The sequence below is a fragment of the Gavia stellata genome, chromosome 3 (assembly GCF_030936135.1).
Source record: "Gavia stellata isolate bGavSte3 chromosome 3, bGavSte3.hap2, whole genome shotgun sequence".
Classification (NCBI taxonomy): Eukaryota; Metazoa; Chordata; class Aves; order Gaviiformes; family Gaviidae; genus Gavia; species Gavia stellata.
The window spans coordinates 15,187,924-15,203,282 of NC_082596.1; the positions used below are offsets into that span (position 1 = coordinate 15,187,924).

Here is a 15,359-nt window from a genome sequence, read left to right on the forward strand (position 1 = left end):
AAATGAACTCCTCCATTTATGTGAAATTGTGCAGCATACAAGCTCCAGAGAGGTTGCATGAACGGAAAAATGAAATACGTATTTTCAATCAGTAGAAGACATCAATGATGCTGTATTTTTTTGGATATACCAGAGGCTAAGGGTGAAGAATTTTATAGGAACAGCTAGTAAAAATTTTGGTGATTACTGGGCACAGTTTTTTTGCTAGAAAAAGATTGCCTATTGCAACCTATTTAATTTTCAACCCAGCTAGCGATGAAGTGAACATTAGAAGATGGGTCTTGATTTCACAGTCCCGGTCTGTGCAAGGGAGAGGAATACGATGTCCTGGTGCAGCTAAGACGTAGGTCTTCTCAGGCTAATTACATTTCCCTAAGGCTTGCAGTGCAAAGATGTAGCTGCACAATGGAGCCACTTTTGGTTAAGAAACTGCAAAAAAACAGGATCAGGTCCAAGCAAAGGCTGGCAGGCTGGTAAGATGTGGGTAGCAAAGAGGAGGGCTTTTTAGCCACTGCCCTGTAAAGCTACATCGTGGGGAAGGACGGATGTTGCAGCAGGTAAAAGGTACATCTAAACAAAGCTCATAATTGTACGTGTTTAATATTGCAAGATAGTTTAAAGAAAACTGTACTGTTTCTTAACGCCAGTGTAGAATATGGGACAGGTCCCAAGGGAAGCTCAGTCCATCCAAGGGCTTATGAACCTTGACTATGTCCCTTTAAATGTAATTGTTAGTAAACACTTCAATGAAAGAAGCTTTCATCAAAGAAAAAAGTGGCAAACTACACTGGTAAATAATTTGCCTTGGCAAATAATATTTAAGTCACCGATTTGAACTGTAATTCTGCTCAGCATTATCATTTGCTTTGTAAATAGAAGTGCTTATCCAAACAGCTGAACTTTCTGTTGTTGTTGATGAAAATGGGAAAATGTGGGGCAGAGGGAACGTGTCGCTTCCCTTCCTTTCTGGAAGTCTGTGGTTTCCAGCTATTCAGATAAAACTGCTTGCGTTTCCATTGATCCGAGCCTTGCAACGCCACAGCAGCGTGGGAGAACAGTGTTGAAAAATAACCCCCCGCTCTGAAGGTGTCCCCGGTTTGGGGGGTCTCTGCTCCGTAACCCAGTTAGAAACTTCAGGAACACCCCTGGAGAATGAGATGGGTGCCTGAGCTCCCAAAACCCACCCGGCCATCACAAGGTCAGCAGCTGCGGCTGCGTGCTCGCCCTGTGCGCAGAGCCCACTGTGAGCAATGCCTGCAACGTGGGGTGATATTTGAGGGTGGCATTAGGATATTTTCATTTCGCAGCCCCGAGTGAGCTCCCCCCTTCTTCTCTGAGCCAGATGGAGATGCATTTGGTTTCTCTTTTAACCATGTTACTTTTGCGAGGAGAATAAAATGAGCAGGAACAGCTATTGGCCACAGCAACATAAGAAAGCCCTACTCTGCCAGAGGAAACCACATAAAAGCGTGTGTGTGTTTGGGGGGAGGGCACAGCGAGGGATGATGCCTGGAGCTTCTTGCACTCGGAGCTGCGATTTGTGAGTGAAACATGATGAAATCACCCCCTGGACAAATCACACGAGCCTGTCAACCTCACCAGGTGGGATTACTTGTAGCTAATAGCCCGAACTCCCAGAGCAAACAGAGCTCTGCGCTCACTATAAAGAAAAGGCGACGGTGCCGCGCAGGCTTTTCAAGAATTCTCTAGTATGGCTAAGACGGGCTGCGTCCGCTTACACCAGGTAGGGGAGGAGAGGAGCGTGTTTGCTTTTAGAGGAGGAGTAGCCCGTCTCTCCTGAATAAGTTCCTACAAAAAGGAGCATTTCAGCTTCGGAAAGAGATGTTTTATTCATAAACCCCTTCTGGTTTGTGTTACTCTCCAACGGTGACGCTGTCAGCTGCTGCTCCAGTGATGGGAACTGCAGTGCTGGGGAGCTTGAATGTACAGAGGACCATCTCTGCCCCTTTAATCGTAATGCTCTTAGCTCCAAAGTCCTGCTTTTTGCACAGTTTGCTCACTTTGCTGTTTTACTTTTGCAGGTTATATCTTTATTTGCTTTTGCCTTTGGAGTAAATGTCTGCATGGGATTTACAGCAAATCGATTTAGGAGATCTGAAGAATGGGATGAGGGCCCGGTCTCAGGTACAGTAATGGACATAAATTGTACATCGCAATACCCTTATGTTATATACTGTGATTAGAAACCACTCCTGCTCTGAAACAGTAGTTTGCTTGTTCCTTTTCCCTCTAGGATATAGAGAAGAATAAATAACTTGCTGAGCCCAAGTCAGTTGACCTTTGGGACTCACCTATAGGTCTCCTATTTACTTAAACTTTTGCTCTGTGTGCATGTGACTATGGAAAATCTAGCTTATTTTAGGACTGAGCACTGTCAGTCTCACAGAGACTGGTCTCATCAGCTCCTACATAGCATTTGCCATGCTTTGTGCTCCACACGGTTTCCCTCTAGAGCTAAGAGAAACTCCCCGACGGGTTTAAGGGTACTGGTTTTATTTTGGTAGCTATTGAAGCGGTTTCTAGAAACTTGATTAATTCTTTCAAGAGGCGCTGGTGAGAAAAGCTTTTGGGATTTCTGTGGCTCCTGAGGTCATGCTGGTTTGTGAACAGTAGACGGCAGACATCTGACGGCGGAGAGGGCCGGGGAGAGGAGAGCAGGTGTTTGTGCAGATGTGCTGTCACCGAGTTGCCTGGTTTTCTTTCGTCTCCTAGTTTTTTCTTTGGAGGAAAGCAAGAACATGCCACAGAAGGGACTGTTGTTTGTGCTCTGGGGCAGTACAGGGTTTTGTGAGCTCAGGCATAGTCCAAGTGGAAAAATATATAAAATGGAAAACTAAACTTTTTTCTTTTAAAAAAAGAAGTAGGCTTGACTTGTGTCTCTGTTCCTCCCTTTGGCAGGAGAAAGGAAACCTGTGGTCACTGACTTAGAGCTAGTTAATATAACTGAAGTGAAAGGGTTTCTTTTGCAATGCCCGTCTGTAATGATAGCTTGTGAATTTTAATTATAAAATTGTTTACCGTGGCCAGAGTTTGTTGTGTTCCTGGTGTAATGTATCCGTGTCCTTCTCTCCCTGTCTCACAGGAATTGGTGTCTAATCACAGCCACAATCAGAGCTGCTGATCACTGAGCACAGGCATTTTAGGTAATCAAAAAGACAGTGGCTCTTGCTTTTGATCTTTATATAACAGCAAAAAAATTTGCTTGAAAACCAGATATATTTTTATTTTTATCTTCTAGTACGCTAACTATAGAGCAGTTGCATAGTGGGTGTAATAGTGATGTGAAGGATTTGCATTTCATGTCTTCAACACCTGACTGCCAGTTGCTTTTCTTTCACTGGTGACCATCTAGGCTTTAGGGCAGGGCTGCTCAGTTGATTTTTACTGAAGTCCCAAAGGTCTGATATCGCGGACCCATCACAGCTCATCAGTGCCCACTCTGCTGAGCCAACCAGCACTGTTCAACACCTCCAGGGCTGGGATCAGTAGCTGCCGGCTGTTTCCAATAGCAGGAGGCTTAGCTCAGCATTCCAGGAAAATAGGAAGAAATACAGGATCTCTTGCAAGAGGGCAGGAGATGGGGTACTTTTGGCACTCTGTTGAGAATTTGCTTACAGGTGGGATTGACCAGCACCTGGCATTGAAGTAGTCCCCTCCCGGGTGCAACAATGAGAGACAGAAAAGTAAAGGAGGGTTTTGTCCCTTCTGTGTTTTCACAGCTTTGTTACTTTTATTGCAGTAAAATGAAAGGATGTGATAACAAAGAATAAAGTATTATAGTCACATTTGTTTAAAGGAGAATATAAAAAGTTACACTGGAGAGGTGCTTTTCTTTACAAAGTAAAAGCACTGTGATCAAAGAACCTTTTTCGGCTTTCCTAATTGCATGACTTCCAGTTGTACTTCATCAGAAGTCCAATGCAATGAAATGTCCAGAATAAAAGATTAATATAAATTCTTTTTCAACTTCACTCTGCCTTGGCTTATTTAATTCCGAGTTTCTTGGTGTTTAGACTTAATTATTTTGGATTGACAAAACACACACTCTTTACCAACCATTGCTGTGTAGACTGATTTGTTATTTCTCCAGACGTATGCCGTGATTGTAAGCAAATTTCAGTTTTCATCTAGCATAGAACTCCTTGTGAGTCAAAGCCAACATGTTTATTTTTCCTAGTCCCTTATAAATGCATGTCAAAGAAGTATCATAATGCCTAAAGACCCCTCTTGTTCTCTTTTTGCAGTGTACAGATATATATGCTTTTATATATTTGAGATGTTTAATATTTGTACCCAACAAATTATTTCATTGAAATAATTTTTTGACTCAAAATTTCTAAAAGACATTAGAGAACAAAGGCTCCCATTTTTTCATAACTTTGCCTGTGTAAGTTATTTGCTTTATGAGCTTTCTAGACATCTTTGTAAGCATTTTCAGGGAAAATGGCCTTAGTAGTCTCTTGAAGCATGTTCCTTGGTCACGATAGGATGATAGCTTAAATTTTGGAAGAAGAAACACTGAAGTTTTTCTATCCCTTCTCACTGGATTTTTAAGCATGTCATTAAAAATGGAGTCATATCTATCTTGTATTGGAACAGTTAGGATGTATTTTTTACTTTATGTGACTTTTCATTCAAGTTTTACTCATTGGAATGGCATTCTGCAAAAAAGAAATGCAAGTTCATAATATGAGTATTATCTAGCAGAACTGGTGTTTCAGATGTTTTGGTTGATCCATATAGGCTCCATATAGGATCCATAGGATCCCAAATGGCAAATTCTTACCAGGTAGTCTCCTTCCTGTAATGACTGTGTAAGCATGTCTATATTGTGTAGTCCTGTGATTGAAATACTACTGGAAGTAAATGGATTTGATTTTTTTAAAAAATACTGTAATCAGACAGAATCAGAGCAAGTAGTTTGATATGGCACTTTCCAAGGTAAATATAACACATTTACAATGGAAATGTAATAACCTCCATGGACTGAATCAGGAAGGCACTATTAACCTATGTAACTTCTCTCTCTAACCTATGATGTAAGAGACAATCCTTAGATGCTTGTTTTGGGCTTGGTCAGCCAAAAAATAAATGCATGGAAAAAGATGTGAAAAGCTTTATGTATTAAATAAGGATGGGAGATCTTCATGCTGAGGTCCCTCTGCGTGCTGCATGGTCTGATTGCAGGAGCTGTGGGGGGATACGGGAATTTTGAAAAGGATTTTGTAAGTTTGTTCTGTACCGGGGCTTCTGTTAATTTGAAAATGTTCACCAGGGATGGAGCTCCTGATGATATATCTTCAAACTATTCTGCATGCACCAGTACCCATGCCATGGCATTGTGCACGACCTGAAAATCATGGTCTGGCTGCAAAGGCAAGGTCAAGCATGATAAACAAAGGAACGATCTTAATGTATTCAGAGATCAGAGGAATTAAACCAGTTCCTCTTTTGTGTTGCTATATGGAAAGTGTCCTACATTGACTCAGGAGGTGTGACTTGAATTTGCTAAGTAATTTGGGATAATTTGTTGCATCAGTAATAAAGCGATTGTCAACCGATATGAAAAAATAACAGACAAGGTAGCTGGGCTAAACCTTTAGTATGTGAAACAGAAACCCTACTTGCAGTTATAGAACATGGAGCTAGAGGGGACATTGAACAGCTATGTAGACCTTCTCTATATCCCAAGACGTGGTCAGTTATTACTGAAGTGCTCCTGACAGATCTTGGTCTAACCTGTTCTTCAAAATCTCCAAGATCAGAGATTGCACAGCCTCTGTGGGCAATTTGTTCCAGTGGTTGCCTGATAAATGAGCTGCTCTTTACAACAGCTAGACATTCCTTCAGCTGCAGTTGACTCTGTCCCTTATGTAATCTGCACTCAGATTTACACCTTCTCTTTCCTAAACGCATGTTGACACGTGTTTTTTGACCCTCTGAAATGATCTCCCTCTCATCCCTTTGAAATGAGAAGGGCAATGCCAGTGTAAAGGATATATAGTGTACACTAGTATGTAATACCTTTGAGTCCATAATACCTTTGATTTGCAGCTTACTGGATCTGTGATTATATATTATCTAGCTTCCAAAAAGGAAAGTAGTAGAAGTAGTTAAATAACATGGAAATACTCTTTAGTAACAGATTTTCAGAAGCATTTGGCAGGACGCAGCTGTCATTAAGAATAATGAAAAGACTTCGTATCTCTGAAAATCTGCACGTTAGCATGTGATTAATTTCTAACATAGCTTTGTTATTTATGTGAGCAAAGAAAATACTGATCTGTGTGTTGCCAGCATAGATACATGACCTTTAGCTCCTTGGAACTCCAGATAGCCAAGATATTGATGGCTCATTACAAGCATGATTGCAGCGTATGTACCTATAGAATGAAACTTCACTGTCTGTATGATGTTACTTGCTCTGATCATTACTGACCTGATTGAAAAAAATGCAAACACAGAGAGACACATAGTGGTCTACTACTACCTTTTCCAGCAGTCATATGAATATGCCTTGCCATTGCTGTGATGCATGACATGCAAACATGGTTTTCTTACCCATTATCTTGCTGTAGGGTTGATTTGCTGCCAGGTTTGTTCCCAGAAGTGGTTTATGCTGGTGTCCAACCAATGCCAGTGTCACTCCAAGGGAAGCTGTGGAGAACTAGTGCTGGGGATGGGAGCTGGTGGGACATCAGCTACTACAATGTCACCTCCAAATTCCCCCTTCATCTTCTTTTCCATTCATTTTCACAGTGTTGGGATAATGCCATCTTGTTTGGGAAGAGATTTTTCCCTCAGTTTATGTGGAGACTAAACTTTCAGCTATGTAAAAGAGTAGGGGAAAAATCTATAAGAAAAGATCAGAGCAACTGTTTCCCAAAAGTGCCATTGCATCAGTCCTCTTAAAATCATACCGGTAATCATGGTGAGGTTTGCCAAAACCAAACCGTGGCCTAAAAGAAAACAAACCCCAAGACAATTTCAAAGACTTAATTTTAATAGGTCTATCAAGCAACAAAAGGTATTGTGAAATTTTCCTTGGAACACCTCTGTTTTTAAAGAATAACATGCATTTGTTATTTTATTTCGTAAAATACGACTAACCCTGGAGAGTAGCATATAATTTTCCTGCTTTATATAAGCTGCTATGTAGGATTCTCTTATAGGAAAATTGTATAAAATATATCAAGTGTAAAAAATACTAAGTTTTGAGAAAAAGGCAGAGAAGTATACATCAGCTTTGACAGTAAGGGTCCTTACTAATAAATAGATTATTGAAGTATGATACATTACCCATGGTTTTCAGACTGTCAGTCCTGCATTTAGTTATACACATCAAATATATTGAGTTCTTACATCCTTTTGTATTTTATTAAGTTTTAATAATTTCATGCTCTGCAGAAGCTCACGAAAAAGCCTTGTTTTGTCTCTCCATTAATGTATAGAGCATCTTACAGTTTTCTTTCATGCTTGACATCGATTTGGTGCCTTCCATTATAGCAAACCAAGTCCTGCTGACTGCGTGTAGATTAATTGCAGTCCTTTCCTATGCAAACTGCCCAGCCAGCCATGAAAATGTCACTTGGTTTCTGAAAACAAAGGCCTGCTTCTGAGGAATAGCTGCAGCTCCTGGAATGGGGCCTTGGAGACTTCAATATATTTCTGCTAATGATCTCTTGATTGTTACAGAGGTAAAGCCAGGGCTGTTTCTTTGAAGGACGTTATTGCAGCACGCTGCTTCCTCCTTTTTTTTTTTTCCTTTTTATTTTTTATTTTTCTCCCCAGAAAGAGCAACCTTTTTGGAATTTGTTCTTTTATTTTTTTGTTTGTTTGGTTTTGTTTCTTCAAGCAACCCTTGTCTCCCTGCTGCCTTCCCCATAGCAGGCAGCCGAGGTTTTGCTCATCTGAGTGGCTCAGGGCTGAGCCGCCCGTCACACCGCTGCCGGCCTGACAGATGTTGCCCTGTTTCTTGTTCCACACAGTCCTGTCAGATTCCCCCTGGATCAGTACCTCTGGCTCCTGCAAAAACAGATGCTTTGAACTTCAAGAGGCAGAGCCTCCTGGCTGCCGCTGTGACAACCTGTGCAAGAGCTACAACAGCTGCTGCTTCGACTTTGATGAGCTGTGCTTAAAGACAGGTACGATGGGTCTCCTGTCCTGCACTGCCAGGCACTGCTGATGCTTGGCTTATGCCAGTGGTCGGAACCTGCCACGATAAACCAATGCTCCCTTCCATAACCTGCATCTCCTCTGCACTTCACCTTGCCTTGCCAGGCAGGCTTGGCTCAGTCTAAAATGCAGCCCATGTTTCCTTGCAAGGAGCAGTAGGGATGCGCACCTACCGCTCCTCACTGCTGGGCTTTGGCCATGGTTTCCAGGGCAGAAAAAGCAGGGTACTATTCATACTATATGAAAAGTAGATCTTCTGATACTCAATTAAAAGCAATAATCAGTGTTCAGGCACCAGTTTGACCTCCAGTTACAATGAAAAGAGTCATGGTAAAGGCTGGAGGTTGGTCACTGCGTGTCAGCCATCCTTTTTTCTCCCAAGTGATAACTTAATATTGGAGCAATTCATGCTCACTGTGGACTGTGCATTGCGGTTACTTGTGAAGGCGCCTCTGAAGCTGGGAGCGTTGAAGCGGCGCGGGTCCTCAGAGCGAGCTGCAGGTGACAGGCTGGGCTTGTTACCCTTGCCCCAGACTCCGATTTCCAGATGTCAGGATGCATATAACACACTGGTAGAAATGTTTGGCTTCAATTCATTGGACCCCGGGGAATGGAAATACAGCACTGGGTTAATTTTCTTTTTTTTTCCTTTTTTTTTTTTCCTCCTTATGAGTCATAGCCAAGGAAAACTTCAAAGAGGGCCATGAGTTATGTTTTACTTCTTAGCATAGTGCATTTAAATTATTAGTTGTACCTATCTCCTTGAGTGTTTGCACAGTGGTCACAGTTGACACAGGTGCCTTCTACTTTTGCCATCAAACATTTTCTTGCTTTATCAAAGAATTACGCTTACTAAGCAGCCAGAAGAGAAGTCTAATGAGTCAAAATATCATTGCCCATGGATGTGCCATGCTTGAGAGTCTGACTTCCTCAGTTCTGTTTATAATGATATCATTTCAATAGCCTGGTACCAAAAAATGATGAGCTAATCTATTATGAAAAACTACTTTGGTTCCAGGCCAAAACCATCTGGATTTTAGGCTGACACTGGTTTGCCCATGGTGTAAATGACTGTAGAATGAGAGGCTCTTTTTGAAGACTTTCAGCACAATACAAGATATTTGATACCAAAGGGCAGATTTTCAGTTCTTCATCCTCCTGTTCACAGTGCGCCATGTCCACATATGGGTATGGATACCTGCATAGCCCTTGGGACTGTTGTGTGAATTGTCATATACTCCCATAGACATTTATTAAGGCATTTATCACATGTACAATCTGTAAATATTACATATTTATAGAAAAAAGACCCAAATGAAGGAAAAAAGGGGGTAAAAGACATTGCTCTGATATGGTGTGGTTTTTACTGGGTGCATGTTGTCGAAAGTGATTTTTAAAGTTTTTTGTTTGTTGGGCCAGGATATGTGGAAAACCATATGCTTACATCCTCAGGCTCTATTCCAAAGTGTAGCAATGTACTGCCCTTGAGAGAGTGCCCTAATTTAGGCAGACCCTTAGATCCTAACTTCATTTTCAAGACGAGAAGAGCTGGAGTGTTTTATAGCAGCCATGCCATGCTTTTGTTTGAAGAGCAGCTCTTGTTCTCATAACTTTGCAGTTGGTGCTGAATCTCACGCTGTGGGTGAGGAACTGATGAGAGTAAAGCATCATTTGGTATCTACACAGTCTCTTTTCAACGTTCTCTTATTTCCTGTGCATTGAACTGGGGACTCGGATAGTTGGGAGAAAAAGAATGGATTACCCAAGAAGCATCAGAATTCTTAGTTTGTGCTCCAGGCCTCACACCGTTTCTCTTTCAAGATCCTTTCTTGTCTTCTCCTTTCCACACTTTTTCCAGCATTCAGGTTGTACAAAGCCTGGAGTACAACACCTGAGGGTAACAGAAGCACTTCTGTGTGGGTGGAGGAGGCCTCCTGCACTTGAAGGACACAAGGGTCCTTTTTGTTTCTGGTTGACATGCCTACTTCAAGAGGTTTTGAAATCACTAAAATGGGGCCATAAACTTTACATCCAACTTTAACGACTAGAGTGTTGTCATTATGGCTTGAGTGAGTACTTTTTGTTTTGATTATAATCTCTCATTCTTGCTTACCTCCTGAATATTTTAGCTCGGGGCTGGGAATGTACCAAAGACCGCTGTGGAGAAACCAGGAATGATGACAATGCTTGTCACTGCTCTGAAGACTGCTTAAGTAGAGGAGATTGTTGTACTAATTACCAAGTCGTTTGCAAAGGTACATCTTCGGTCTTTCTACCTCTTATCTTTCTAAACCCGATAGATGGCAGCCCTGTGGGTAAAGAGTTTTCTTCTGAAGGAGGAACCCTCTCCTTGTTTTGTTCTGATTTTTTGGAGGAGGGGGAAGAATGGGGAATTGGATTTGTAATTTTTTGGGCACTAGCAGAGGTGAATACCTCTAATTTGTTGATGGTAGAAGGTCATTGTCTTTGTCTGTAGAGATACTGATAGGAAGAGAAGAGGCATAGGTGGATGAAGAAGAGTTTAAAGCAAAACACAGAAGTGTTCAGACACATTTGTCTGCATCACAGGGAAAGCAGGGATATTTGATGGTCTCAGAAGGAATGGAGCATTCCTAGATATGTTATCTCTGTCTCAGAGACCTCTCCTCACCCCCATCACAAAAGCTCCTGCTCAAACTACTTGGCCTAACACCTGCAGGCTTTGTTTCTTGTGCGAGAGGAGTTGTGAGAATACAAGGGCTGTAATTCGCAGATGAGTGGCATGGGCTTCAGACAACCATACCACCTTCTAGACAGACCGTGGCTGCAGTACAGCCTGCACTGGTTGGTGGGTGAATGGACTGTGAAGGCTTAATTTTCATTCTCTACCCCGACCTTTTGGAGCATGTCCTACCTTGTGTAATGTGTCTCCCATTCAGAGCAGGTCTTCTGATCTTTGGTAATGAGCTCTACAGGTTCTCACTTTTGTATCTCACCTAGTTCTTAGTTTTTTCATTCACTAACTTTACCTGGTAGAAGGGTTACAGTTTGAAATTTTTTCTTCCACACCATTTTGGCCAACTGCATATCTTCAGAAAATGATAACAGTCCAGATCCATACATTGAAAATGGGCTTTTCTTCTTGACTTGAGTCTTGCTGTTGGGAATCCAAATGAAATATGTATCTTCCAGCAAGTCCCTATAGATTACATTCTTCCCCTTCCCCAAGAAACACAAGGCTGAGACTGCTTAAATACTGGTATAGTTTTCAGTTCCTGCCTTTTTTGTGAACTCCCTCTTACAAGGATCAAGACAGAGGAATTTACATGTCTCCAGCTTTAATGTACATAATCTGTGTTTAATTGGCTAATAACAAATTATCTCAATGACCCTGGCACTCTGACAGGAGTAAGCCTTATGTGAGAACAGTGTTTCCTCTTTATTCATGCCTTTGCCTATCTGAGGAGAGTGTGTTGTTGTTGTTTTTTTTTTTCTTGGAAATTGTCCCTCCACCTCCTGTCATGGTCAGTTGGAATTGCTGCAGGACACATTTCCTGCAGATCTTTTCTGTGGTGCTTTTTGTTTTGTTCTTTTAATTGAACTGCAGTTCCTTTTCTAGTGCCAGGTTCAGGAAGTTAGCCTCATTAGTAATAATTTGTTTTTCAATTGACCTGTGAAAGTGCAAGTCATGAGCCACTCTATAGTCAGCATTCAGCAGTGAAAACCTTAAGAAAACAGTTGATTACATGCAGTAATTTTAACTAATCTAGCTCTGAAAGAGTATTAATGCTTTTTTTAGCTGTGTCTGAGTCTCACCTGATCCATGAGCCTATCAGCTCTCTAAACCAGATGGAAACTATTTAGGGTTGTTTTTCTTCCCCAGAATGAATTTTGTTTTGTGTCTTTAGCCAGCTGAATCAGCTCATGGAGACATCAGAGCTGGTGGGGAGGAGGGTGGGAATTCACAGTCAGAAGCAGCACTACCTGTTTTTGACAGATCGAAAATAAAAAAATGAAAATTGATGAGCACTGTGCCTAAAGCGTTACCACTGTCTCCTGCGGTCAAAAAGACACTTTTAACTCCAGTTTTAACAGCTACTTCTAGGTGTGCTGGTTTGGATATTCTTGTTGAATAGAATATAACCAGATCATTTGTTCAGCTTTGTGAAAAGACCTGCTCATTATTCATGGGAAGTATGACAAGACAGTCCATTAACTACAGCTATTTGACATTTTCTGTGAAACCTGTAGCTGTGTCCACAGATTTTTTTTTTTTTTTTTTTGAAACTCCTATGTGGCTTTTCTGGTAGGAGAAACCCACTGGGTGGATGATGACTGTGAAGAGATAAAGGCTCCTGAATGCCCAGCAGGGTAAGTGTTTTGCACGCAACTGCAAAGTCAAATGCAGCAAGGCCAATGGTCCCTGGCTCTACCCTGGACCTCTGAACACCACATTTCTGCACTGGCCCTGTCATGCAGGCTGAATGGCTGTGGGTTGGATGCTTTCCTGTGCTTCACCATTTGTACAATTAGGCTGATAATGTAACGCATTTACCTTTGAACTCTTGATGAGTAGTGGTGTATGACATGTGGGCTTGAACTCTTGATCTTTTGTCACCTGCTGATGGGTTTGCCTGCTTCACTTACCCACATAGGGAAGGTAACCAAACTCCCTTGAAGTCAGTGGAAAGGTTTAGGATTTTCTGATTTCAATAAAATTCAGGTTGAGCCATACGTGAACTCAGTTCAGGCCATTTTTTTTTAAATTTGATATTGTACTTTTAGTGTTATCTTCCTAAATGAAAGTATTTCTAAATTGCAATGGGATACAGGCTTGACTTAGTGAGGTATTTGAGCACATGAATAACATCGAGAAAGTAAGCACTTTGGAAAACAGTTGGCTCACTATTATCCTTGAAGGTAAGTGTCCACTTGGGTGCTGCATTGGGTTGCAGCTCGGTCTGTGCTGTAGGAGGATAGTTTGGAGGAGATAGGAGTCCCTGCTTCTCCTGGTGACAGTGATGGCTGCTTACTCCTTCAGCAGGTGACTAACATTAAAAGCCAGGTGTGTCTGTCCAGGACACACCTCTGCCTGCTTAGGGTCAACTCCTAGTAGCAGTAGTAAATAAAAATGTAATAAAATAACAAAAAATACTGTCATCATTAGTATGCGAGAATGAGCTTTGCTTCACAAAGCTCACTCAAAATGCCACATGGACTTTTGTTTGTGAAAAGACCAGCTGCCATGAGACATGTGGTTTTTAACTACAGATTGTATGCTAGGGTGGGTACTCATGCATACTATTTTTTTTTCCGCCTCCTTCTATAAGCACTTGCCTTTTTGGGCTATATGCTTTTAGCTGCTCAGGGAAGATGTTTTTAATGTTGGAGCTCAGCTATTTCATTGACTGTGAGTGAACACTAGATATTACTAAGCGTGAAGATTATCAGTTTGTGCTGATCCATTAAGTAAGCAAAAAAAGTAATTTTGAAATGCTGCCTTACACTCCCACTGCTTTTGCTTTTAGCTTTGTTCGTCCTCCTTTGATCATCTTCTCTGTTGATGGTTTCCGTGCATCATATATGAAGAAAGGGAACAAGGTCATGCCCAATATTGAAAAACTGAGTGAGTACATCTGCTTTCTTACAATAAAGGAAAAACAATCTCTTGCAGCCCAGTTGTTTTCATTGTTCACTGAGCAACAGAAGTCAGCGTGGAGCTGGCGGGTAGAAGGGCTGTGCCAAATGCAGGGCTCCTCTGACTGAAAGGGCTGACAAAGATTAAGTCTTTTTTTCCACAAAAGTGAAATGGCAGAAGTCCCCTTTGGTTCAGATGGTATCAACTGGTGGCTTGAAAGCACCCTGGCTAAAGCAGTGCACAGCAATCAGAGGCTGGGGAGAGAGCTGCTGCTTTGGGGAATGCTGCTCAGAATTGATGACCTTCATATGGTTTTGTCAGCAAAGAAATGCATCTTCAGTACATGATATGTATCACGCACTCTTATAGGCTAGTTGGGAGGTGCTCACAAAATTGTCCACTTGATTCAGAAATGTTAAAGATACGGGTAAGTGGGTGCAGGAGCTGCAGTGAATGTGTGATAACTGCCTGGGGACATGCCCCAGCGATAAGCAGCCCTCCACTCACCTCTGGGGGAGCAGGCACCCAATCTGGGTTTGTGGAGTACTGGACACAACGCATATTTGAGCTTCTCAGTATAGCATGGTAGTTTGTGTGTGTACCCATACCCATAAAAGGTGGTTTTGTTTATTCGGGTTTTTTTACCCTGTGTGTGTGCTGGCCCTCGTATTTGTGTAGCTATCTGGGGAGCTGTGGCCAAAGCCCATTGTGAGACTGCAGCTTTAGTATATTTGTCACTTAAAATTAGCCTGCGTTTTCTCATGTTGTTTTACTTAGCAAGATACTTCCAATGACTCTGGACTCTGGAAGGAGGCTAGCTCAGAAAGGACAACAGTCTGTGGAAATGTAGCTGGTTCTGTAGTCCTCTGGCTGCATTATTTCAGTTGTTTATCGTGAAATACAAAAAGCGTGTGAGTGTATTTCACAGAATCACTAAGATTGGAAAAGACCTGTAAGATCATCAAGTCCAACCAGACTTGCCAATGTTAAGCTGCAGAATGTTCATTTAAATTAGTTAAAATTTAACCAGTTTCTGCAGCATTTTGAGTCACAGCAAATGACTTCCTCTGTTTTAGTTTTCCATGTCTGAGAGCTTCACTTCCTAATATTTGCATTCCCTATTGATTTTTCAGGATCTTGTGGAACACATTCTCCTTACATGAGACCTGTCTACCCTACAAAAACCTTCCCCAATTTGTACACCCTTGCTACTGTAAGTCCCTGGGAAGGACTTTTTGATCATAAAATGTTGCATTGCAGTAGAAATGTGGGATGTGGGAAGCAAGATGTTTTTTTAAAATAAAACTGCTTTGCTGTACATCTTTTTCAGCCTTCAGTTATGTTAAGTATTTTCTTCAGTATTTTGAAGTTCTGAGATACACTTTATCTCACCATTTTACACTGTGTTACAGCTTTCCTGTGATTTCTTACGCCTGCTTTTGCAGTTATTTGTACTGCTGTGTAATTACAGGTCACAGTTTTTCTAGGGGGGAAAAAAACACCTCTGAAATCCTACCCAGAATACAACCAGCAGTTGCTCCTTTAT

General features: G+C 41.6%; 1 protein-coding gene across 1 annotated transcript in view; it reads left to right on the forward strand.

Annotated features, from left to right (window-relative positions):
* Positions 1–15,359, forward strand: part of ENPP2 (ectonucleotide pyrophosphatase/phosphodiesterase 2) — a 69,006-nt gene that overhangs the window by 13,486 nt on the left and 40,161 nt on the right. The window contains exons 2-7 of the mRNA XM_059836196.1: positions 2,043–2,145; positions 8,010–8,165; positions 10,326–10,451; positions 12,486–12,546; positions 13,704–13,801; positions 14,947–15,026. Of these exons, the coding sequence (XP_059692179.1) occupies positions 2,043–2,145; positions 8,010–8,165; positions 10,326–10,451; positions 12,486–12,546; positions 13,704–13,801; positions 14,947–15,026 (624 nt within the window). The remainder of the gene's footprint in view (positions 1–2,042; positions 2,146–8,009; positions 8,166–10,325; positions 10,452–12,485; positions 12,547–13,703; positions 13,802–14,946; positions 15,027–15,359) is intronic.